Here is a 10,550-nt window from a genome sequence, read left to right as displayed (position 1 = left end):
TAATCAATGTTCAGAACTTAATATATGTTCTAAATAAATTACAGTATCTACCTAAAAACTATGAATTACTATTAGAATTTCTTACTTAAATTATGAATATAAAAGTTCTAGATCATTATGTTATGGATTTACCCAATTAGTTTCATAATCTTTGAATATCAGTTGATTATCTTTTGAATAATTTTCTAAAATTGTGCAAAACTGAAATTTCATAGTTTAATTACAAAATTTGTACTTAAACTATGAATTTCATACTTAAACTACAAAAAGAGTTGAAGAAGAGAGTTTACATTGCAATGAAAGGATGTTCTTCTAATTTTGCATAGTTTTGGAAAACTATACAAAAGATTTTCATCTGACGCCTAAAATAGGGCAAAACAAATTAAATAAAATCAATGACATCATGATCTATAATTTTACTATTCAAAGTTTGTAGATTAGGAATCTATTTGAAGGCTTTTTTGCATTAAAAAATAGGACAATTTTCTTTTCAGCCCCCGAACTATCTCGCATTTTCACAACGACCCTTAAACTTTTTTTTTGATACATATTGACCCCCTGAACTATCAGATTTACCTCACTTAACCCCTTTTGTTAGGGTTTCATTACTTATTTCTATTCAGGCAAAATTGTAGTGTTGCAAGAGATTGACAAGGATGGAGACCACCGACAGCGATGAGAATATCAAGGCGTAGTGGTGGGCGATTGCTTTCATCTCGTCGTGGTCTTGGACGTAGAATGCGGCGATCATACCGCCGATCGACAAGGCGTAGATTGGCTACAGGGAGCCGTAAATTACAGCGGAGACACTGCCTATGGTGCCTTGCTTCCATTCCGACGAGTTAATGGCGAGGAGCCTAGAGAAGGATGGCGCAGGATGAGAGACGAGGCAAGGCGGTTCGTCGCAGAATGGTGAGTGGAAGGACAAGGACAAGGGGCTGGCTCGGGTCATGCTAAGATGGCTTGCGCTGCTCCTCGCGGTGGAAGAAGGCCGAAAGAGTTCGGCTTCTTGATCGTTATAGCTTGATAACCTCTGAAACTTCACTAATCTAGAGTACTGGCCATTCTTGCTGATTAGTTCATCATGCGTACCGATCTCGACGATCACGCTGGCGTCCATTATCGCGATCTGGTTCGCGTTCTTGATGGTGGAGAGCTTGTGAGCTACCAGCGGTAATCACATGACAAATATATGACAATTTTACCACTTATGTGCATGTGCAAGTCACATGCAACTCAAAGAAAATCTTAGGTTGATAAAAAATATCCCTCCTCCTCTCCTTTCATAGCTAAGGAGCTCTCGGGTGGGCATCGCCCCTCTCCACCTCCAGCAGTCGTCGTCCGGCTATTGCTTTTCCTCCCTGCCCAAATCGACTGACTCTGCTTTGCTCCCTACCTTGACCATGTCCTCTCCCGCCCCTACAACAATGTCACCTCGACCTTCTGCCACCGCCAACGAAAAGGCAAAGCCTCCTTCCTCGTCGTCATCAACCTCAAGGTCCCGACTAGGCTAAAGCCTTATGACGTCGTGTTCTATCTCCCCTCTGACTCCCTCCTAGGCCAATTCATCCATGGTGACGACACGTTCTAAATGCCCAATTCAATATTGCAACAAAGCAGCGATAATCGACCTAAAATGCCATCAAAGAGGGAAAGAAATGAAACCCATCTCCGCCAACCTCGCTGGTTCTCGCATTGGCACAATGTCGAGGAAATCATCATTGGCGGCAACGTGAATGAGGATGTAAGAAGGGAGGAGGGATGCGCGTTGGGATCTTCTTCCCTTCAGTTTGTCTCCGACGATGGACCTTTGCTTCCATCACCTTAATGTCGAGAAGCTTACCATCATTGATGTACAATGCCTTGAGTGGGATGCCATCGGCCGCCAGATCACCTCCTCCACCTCTATCAACCCCAAGGTCATCGACCGTGGCTTCTCCGTCAGCCTCGGCTGCCTCCGCTTTAACTTCATGCACAACGAGACAAGATCGAGCATGTCTCATGCATGAACTTGAAACCCTCGGCCCATTGGCTTTCACCGACCTCACCCATGCCAGACCGCAACCGACCGCCTCGGGTCGTGTCGTTAGGGTGGGATGTGCTCGAAAAGGAGAGGGAAGAAGGATTTTTGTTTGGAAAGGGGATTAGGATAGAGGGCAATGAAGGAATTTTAAAAACTAAAATATTTAATTTTAGTGATGCTACTTAATTATCCTGTCATTACAAGTGGATGGGTAATTTGGTAATTTGGTTAATTTATCAATTCCATCAATAATGTTAGGGGGTGAGGTATTTCTAATAATTTAAGGGGTCAGTGTGTACTAAAAGAAGTTCAAGGGGTTATTGTGAAAATGGGTGATAGTTTAGGTGGTGAAAATAGAATTATTCCTTAAAAAAATAAGAGATTAATAAGAGATAGTAGTATTTTAATCATTTAATTAAATTAGGGTAATTAAATGAGATTTAGTTATGCTCCCCTCCTGCCCTTCCCTCGCCTCACTATCGGTAGCATCGATCGTGAGCCAGCTAAGAAATCGAGGGGCAGCGCCAAAGCAGCTTCCGCCTACAACAGCTAAGGGCGAGGTCATAGGCAACCACGGGTAGTGAAGGTAAGGGCAGCCAAGATAGAGGGTGGTGAGGGCAAGGGCAGTGTGGCAAGGCATAGCGTAGCGTGCCCGAGGGTGGTCGAGGATGGCGGCACGGCGTGGGGGAGATCATGCACAGTGGATCAATCAAATTGAGGTGGAGGTGGCCAAGGAGGACAGCAGCGAGGGCAGTGAGGGTGATGAGGGCGACGGCCGAGAGTGAGGGCGGTGACGACAAGCATGATAGAGGTGAGGGCAGTGAGGGCGAGGGCGAGGGATGAGGCAGCGGGTTTGCCTTTCGGTGAGCCAGGATCACCGCCTCGCGGCTCATGAAGGTGCCCTCAGTCACTATGCCACCAAGAAGGCTAGGTGCACCAGCGAGGAGGCCGGGGGAGAAGGAATGGCAATGGGTTTCGGGAGGAGATGGTGGTTTATAATTTAATTATTTTGTTTTATTTTGCTAGTTATGGCTAAATTGATGACTTTGTTAACTTATTACGGGTATAGTTGGTCATTATGCATTTTTCGTCACCACCGTTACCCATTTCATTTTGCCCCAAAGTTTAAGGGTGACATTGTAAACTAAAAATGTTTAAGAGGTCTCCATGAAAACCGGATGTAGTTCAGGGGTGTTAGCGTAATTAACCCTAACAAAAATATGACTATGTAATGGTAAAATATGTAAATTCTATAGTGTATAGAAAGTGTATAGAAAAAATAACAAAAATTGTTAGTATATTTGCGAAAATTGTTAATATGTTTTCTTCTTATTATTATCTTTTGTTTCTTCTTCATCTTTTTTGTTGTTGTAGCTTTTTTTTTATTTTCTTCTTCTTAATCTACTTTCACCACTGAAATTGTTAAAAAATAATAAAATGTGTATAGAAAAAAATAAAAGTTGTTAAAAGACAACGAAATATAAATTCTCACAACTATCCCTAATTAATCTCTTACTTTATTAATTAAAAAGTGATTAGAGAGACTTGTATAGAAAAAGAAGAGAGAATAATTAAAGCATAGAAGAAGAAGAAAGAAAAGAATTACATATTAACAAATTCAGTAAATATAATAATAACTTTCATTTATTTTTAACAACTTTCATTATTTTTTCTATACATTGCAGAATTTATATACTTTGCCATTAAAATTTACAAATAAATAAATAATAATTATGCAGAATCATGTTTTTGATTATTTAATCAATCATAATTATCTCACCACTATCTCTACTTAATCTCTTACTTTATTAATTAAAAAATGATTAGATAAACTTGTACAGAAAAAGGAAGGAATGATTAAGTGATATTAATAATAGGAGAAAATTATTTATAACTTTCGCAAATATAATAATAATTTTCATTGATTTTTAAAAAAATTTATTGTTTTTCTATACATTGTAGAACTTATAAAAAATTATTAATAACTTTCGCAAATATAATAATAATTTTCATTGATTTTTAAAAAAGTTTTGTTGTTTTTTCTATATATTGTAGAACTTATATACTTCACTATTACAATTGATATATCAACAAATAATAATCACGTAGAGTCATACTTTTGATTATTTAATTAGTTATAATAATCTCACCACTATCTCCGATTAGTCTCTTACTTTATTAATTAAAAAGCTATTAGAAAAACTTGTATAGATAAAGAAAAAGAATGATTAAGAGATAGAAGAGGAAAGAGAAGAAGGAGAAGGAGAAGAGGAGAAGAAAGAGAAGAAAAGGAGGAGAGGTGGAGGAGGAGAAGGAGAAGAAAAAGAACAAGAACAAAAACAAGAAGAAGAAACAATAATAGAAAAGAAGTAGAAGGAAAATAAGAAAATATTTTAACAATTTTTGAATTTTTTTTTTTTATTCTTCTTCTTCTATCCCTTAATTGTTCTCTTCTTTTTAAAATTCTATACAAGTCTATCTAATCATCTTTAATTAATAAAGTAAGAGATTAATTGAAAATAGTGATGAGATGATTATAATTTAGTTAAATAACTAAAAGTATGATTCTATATAATTATTATTTATTTCTATGTAAATTATAATGATGAAGTACGTAAATTCTGTAATATTTGTTAAAAATCAATGAAAGTTATTATTATATTATATTTTTCTTTTTTTACTTCATCCATTCCTTAATGACTCTTTTTTTTCTATACAAGTCTCTATAACTGCTATTTAATTAATAAAGTAAAAAATTAATTAAAGATAGTAGTGAAATAATTAGGATTAATTAAATAATAAAAGACGTGACTCTACATGATTTTTATTTATTTCTATGTAAATCGTAATATAGAATTTCGTTCTTAAACTAGAAATTATTCATTTCGACATAGATAGATTTATAATCTGAATAAACTTTGAATACAAAAATTATAAATCATGATATCATCTATTTTATCAAATTAGTTTTATAATATTTGGATATCAAATGATAAATTTTTTATCAAAACTGCGCTAAATTTAAATTTTATAGTTTAAGTACAAAAACCTTGTAACCCGTACCCTTTTCTTCTTCTTCTTAATATTTTTATTATTCTTCTTCTTTATTATTGTTTCTTCTTGTTCTTCTTCTATCTCTTAATCATTCTTTTTTTTTTATACAAGTCTCTCTAATCGCTTTTTAATTAATATAGTAAGAAACTAATTAGAGATAGTGGTGAGATAATTAAAATAAATTAAAATAAAAAATCTTTAATCAATGTTTCAAAAAAATTAAATTATATTGCAAATAAATTACATTATCTACTTAAAAAAACTTATGAATTATAATTAGAAGTTCGTACTTAAACTAGGAATTATTCATTCTATCGCAAATAGATTCCTAATGTGAAAAAACTCTAAATACAAAAATTATAGATCATAATGTCACCAATTTTATCTAATTAGTTTCATAATATTTGAAAAACAAATGATTATCTTTTGAATGGTTTTCTAAAACAACACTAAATTAGAATTTTATAGTTTAAGTATGAAAATTATATGACCCGTACCATTTTCTTCTTCTTTATTACGTTTTCTTTTTCTATCTTTTAATCATTCTCTCTTTTTTATACATGTCTCTCTAATCCCTTTTTAATTAATAAAGTAATATATTAATTAGAGATAGTGGTGAAATAATTAGGATTAGTCTCTTACTTTATCATAATTATCTCTTCACTATTTCTAATTAATTCTTATTTTATTAATTAAAGAGTGAATAAATAGACTTGTATAGGAAAAAAACGATTAAGAAATAAAAGAAGAAGTAAAAGAAGAAGGAACAAAAAAAAAAAAGAATAAGAAATATGTTAACAATGTTTTCATATATAATAACAACTTTTATTGTTTTTTCCTTGATACACTTTTCATATACTACATAATTTACAAATTTCACCATTAAAATTTAAACATAGAAAAAATAATAATCACGTAGAGTTATGTTTTTGATTATTTAACTAATTTTAATTATATCATAACTATCTCTAATTAATCTTTTATTTTTATTAATTAAAAAGAGTTAGAGAAACTTGTATAGAAAAAAAATATTAAGAGATAGAAAAAGGAGGAGCATAAGAAGAAAAAGAAGAAAAAGAATTACCAAGAACATATGAAGTAGAATAATAAAAAGAAAGAAAAAGAAGAAAGAATTACTAGAAACATATCAAGTAGAAGAAGAAGAAAAGAAGATGATGATAATGATGAAAAGTACCGAGTCTTTTCTCTGTCATAGTGTCCCGTCAATATTTAACGAAACACTAAACGATAAAAATGAAAAAATTGGAAGAAAATTAAGAGAAAAAAAATCTCAAATACAAGGGAAATTGGAAAAGTTCCTGTCTCGCCAAATCAAAATTCAAGTGAGTTTTCTGTGCAAAGAACTCATAAAAGAATAATTTAGAGTATGAAATTATTTCTTAACAGAAATATTAACAAAGGTTTGAAAATTCACAAGAAATTCAATTTAAATAGTCCAAACTATAAGAATAATATTTATTTATTTATTTTTGTTGAAAGAAGAAAATACATCTCACTCACTCACTCTACTAACTAAATTGGCCTTGAGCTCTTCGAGCGCTCTCTCCATTTCCATCAGCTCGTCCATCCCTAGACCATCCAAATCCGCCTCCCACCAAAACTTCTCCTCCACCGCATCTCTCTTCTCCTTCTCCTCATCCTCTGCCTTCATCTCCGCTACCGCGCCGTCGTCGTCGTGCACTTCTCCACCGCCTTCACCGCCGCCGAGGAACCGGTCGATGACGGCGCCGACGGAGGGAACTCCGAAGAAGGAGGGTTTCCCGGACGGGGTGAAGACCACGACGCAGACGTCGACGCCGCAGAGCGTACTGATCTCGCTTGCCTTCCTAAAGAGACCCTTGCGGCGTTTGGAGAAACACACGTGTCGGGAGCCGTAGTCTTCTATCCGCTTCATCTCAATCTTCCGACGACCCTTCGTCTTCTTCACCATAGTCGTTGCCATTGCAGAGGAGTCGACAGTCGAGAGTCGTGCCAAGGAGGAGCGGGTCATCTTGTTAATGTAAGAGTGGCGGTGAGAAATCCTAATTCCAATTCTAATTCTTGCTCTAATTCAAGTCGGAGGACGATTTATTTAGCCTCCAATCCGGTCTTAGGTCGAAATCGATTTTGACTTCTTTATGATTGCGCAGGGTCGGCGAGGAGGATTCGCCTAAGGAAAGGCAATCTAAGAGTATCGTCTACGGCGACTTGGTAAGATTACATCCATTATTAGTAGCCTAATTGAAGTGCGAATATTTTTTATTAGTGCTTATGGTTTTGTATATTTTGGTTAGTATACAACCTGGATATTTAAATCATCCTTTGTGCACAAGATTATGTTTGATTGACTGAGCTTGTATTCGTTCTGGTTGGCTTGTGCTTGTACATTATTATTATTTGTTATTATTTATTAGCGTAATAATTTGGAAAGTGGATTTGGAAAAAAAAATTGTTGATGGCTATTGCTTCTGATAATTCTTTTGGATATTAGAAGAAAGTTAGATCTGACTTCAGAGGGAGCATATAACTTCCTTATACAGCTTAACTGAGTGTATCGAGTGAAATTCTTGAACATTGAGTAATCATAATGGTAAGAAATTATGTAAAAAAATTCAAATCCCAAAGGAACTAGTTATCCTCCTTGCTCCTTTTGTGCTGGCCTCCTATTAGGCAAGTGCTCTTGATCTTTGTGTTTTAAATAAGGTGCCTGATGTATTTACTCTCCAAATACGTAAGTATGTACATACTTTTATATGTTAATTTTGTTAATAAATTTTTTACAAAGGCTTTAAAGGGGTTTGCATTTAAAATAATTAGGTTCTGGTCATAAATGAGAAATCTTATTTTATTTCCTTGTAGTTTTTCCAAAATTTAAGTGCCCCCTACTCATTCATTTGTGGCACTTTGATCTTTGTAGTTTTGACTTATATACACCCATTAGTTTGCCCGTCTAACTATAATGGTATGACCAACCTTCTGTTAAAGTTGTCAAGTATTTGCCATTTTTGTTACTTATTTTTTCTTCACCTTTTGTGATGTTTGTAATCTCCCAAATTTAGAAATAAGTGATATTTTAGGGTGACAGAAGTGTAAAATGCATAGATTTTTTATAATAACATGTGTGTTTGAAATTATAAGCATACGTACATGAGCATAGGGACCAATAACAAGTATGAGTAGCTAGTTAAACCAATTCATCCCTAATTGTGCTCTAGATAATATATTTCAATGAAAAGTGTTATCATTTGGTATGGGATTCCTTACCTTGAAATGCTTTAAATGATTTAAAGATAGACTCTTTAAAATTGGCATTCTATAGTGGACTGCAGATGTAACATGTGTGTTTTGGATGCGGAAACTGTTGAACATATTTTTATTGATTGTGAGATTACACGACATTTTTGGGATCTCTCTATGATTGTCTTGGGATTTTGGTTCTCCTTTAATGGGGATTGGCTTTTAAGAGATATGATTAAGGAAAAAGATACTCAAGATAGCACGTAAAATGATTTTATTTTTGCTACCATTGCAAATTTCCCATGACAATTATGAAAAATCCATAATGCTCATTTGTTTAAAGAATTAAATAATTTTTTTAATCAGTTTTGGAGAAATATATTAATGATGACGGTTGATTATTTTCATAATCTGGATAAAATAAAGTCTATGCCTGCTAATACTTCTAATGAAAGTAGATGGCACGCTGATCAATTACGATTAATATTGATGATGTTTTTGATCTTAGAACCAAGAAAAGTGGTAGGGGGTGGATTATCAGAGATTCTAATGCTTATGTTTTGACTGTAGATGGAGGACCTTACGCTGGCATTGAATCACTATTTCAGAAGCTTGGGCGGCTGAGAGAAACCATGGTAAGAGCTAAGGAGATTGGCTTACAAGATGTAGTGTTCAAAGCTGACTCTCAGATGTTGGTTTATCTGTTTAAGCAGAAGATTTGTTCATGGAGACTTAAAAGTGTTACGGATGATTGTTACAAACTGAGCTTTACCTTCATAAAATTTAAAATTCATCATGTCTATCGGGCTGCAAACAATGCACCTCATTAGTTAGCATGCTTTTGTAAATGTATAGATTTTACATTTTGTTGGGACGGTTAAGGGATGCCTGAGTTCCACGACATTTTGAATAGAGACGCACTTGTGATGGGTATTTCCTGGTGCTATTAGGGTGTATTTTGAGCCTCTGGTTTTCCTAACGAAGTCTCTTTATTTCAAAACAATCTAAAGAACATCTTCTGAAAGGGTCAAACCCTATTAGAACACAAGAATCGAAATTCTCTTTTTCTGACCCTTCTATAGTATCTCTAGCAAATGATACCAGTCCACACTTGATTATCAGTAGCCAGCATTTTCCACCACCATTTGGGATTTGGGAAAACACTCTTCTAAAAATATCTACTTCTCAACTAGCTATACTTTTGAACACTCAGGTGTAGCAAAATTGGACAGACAACACATTGGAATGGAGCTGAAGTTAATCACCCTCCCAAAGAAAGAAGCTTTCTTTTCCACTCAGCTAGCTTCTTATTACCTTTTCTATAACAGGAAGCCAGTTCTATTTTCTACGGGAGCTGTTATGCAAAGGTAAGGTAAGATAAGATATTTCACTAGCAATTTCTCTAATTCCCAAATAAATCAAGGAGCTTTTACTGAAATCTATCTTTAACCCTAAATTATTTTCAAAACAATAAATGAGAAAAATTCAAAATAGCCACTTCTTTATCACCAACTTTAAGGAAAACCAATGTATCATTACCATATTGCATGCTAATTGCAAATTAATGATCCGTCCATCAATGATATTGATCCTTATACCAAATATCAAATTATTTAGTTTCGCCTGCTCTAATGGCCTATTCAAGCCATCTGCAACAATGAAATATCAATTCAAAATACACTTGTTTCCTCACGTGGGGAGTACCCATATGGTGCTCATGCGACTTAGTGATTAATATTTCCACAAAGTATTAAAGTTATAAATGTTTTACCAAACTATAAATCTAATAACCAACGCAAAATATATACCACAATAAGCATCCAGAACTATATGTCCATACAACCAAAAAGCACATAATAACTCAAATCATCACACGTAGTGAAATAAAGAACACATAACTCAAAATGACACCCTAATTCTACATCATTAGGTACTGGTATGTCTATAATCTCATCGTCACATACATAAATTCATCATCTTTGTCATGCCATGTATATGATAATTATTAGGACACATCATTTATAAGAACATGGATCAACTCATTAACTTATAACAAGCACATAAAGTAAAAAACATATGAACTTAAATAATAATATACAAGCCACAAAATATAGCACTATAATAATATTCATAATATCATGCTAAAGTTTATATTATTCCTAGATTATATAAAATTTACTTGCTTGGAAAATATATCAGGACTACCATAAGCTCTCCTCAAATGTCGATATCTTCC

The 10,550-nt window shown here is 34.1% G+C and overlaps 1 protein-coding gene across 1 annotated transcript; it reads right to left on the bottom strand.

The window, feature by feature from the left end:
- Positions 1–1,718: 1,718 nt before the first annotated feature.
- LOC140802159 (agamous-like MADS-box protein AGL61) lies at positions 1,719–7,063 on the bottom strand. The gene is made up of 2 exons (XM_073157602.1): positions 6,599–7,063; positions 1,719–1,966 (listed from the first exon to the last, which is right to left on the bottom strand). Exons 1-2 carry the CDS (start codon positions 7,038–7,040, stop codon positions 1,719–1,721), a joined length of 690 nt encoding a protein of 229 aa, XP_073013703.1. The 5' UTR covers positions 7,041–7,063.
- Positions 7,064–10,550: the final 3,487 nt, after the last annotated feature.

This window comes from Typha latifolia, chromosome 15, assembly GCF_019914945.1.
Source record: "Typha latifolia isolate L0001 chromosome 15, TyphaL0001v2, whole genome shotgun sequence".
Classification (NCBI taxonomy): Eukaryota; Viridiplantae; Streptophyta; class Magnoliopsida; order Poales; family Typhaceae; genus Typha; species Typha latifolia.
The sequence above is the reverse complement of the archived record's forward strand: the minus strand, read 5'-3'. Positions and strand labels throughout refer to the sequence as shown.

What these genes read in the sequence shown, in the direction of transcription:
- LOC140802159 (XM_073157602.1), bottom strand. Translation starts at nt 7,040, where the DNA reads ATGGCAACGACTATGGTGAAGAAGACGAAGGGTCGTCGGAAGATTGAG. An exon ending in CAATTTAGTTAGTAGAGTGA is followed by an intron (nt 1,967 to 6,598) that starts GTGAGTGAGATG and finishes TTGTGCATGAAG; the next exon opens with TTAAAGCGGAGGCAGCCGAG.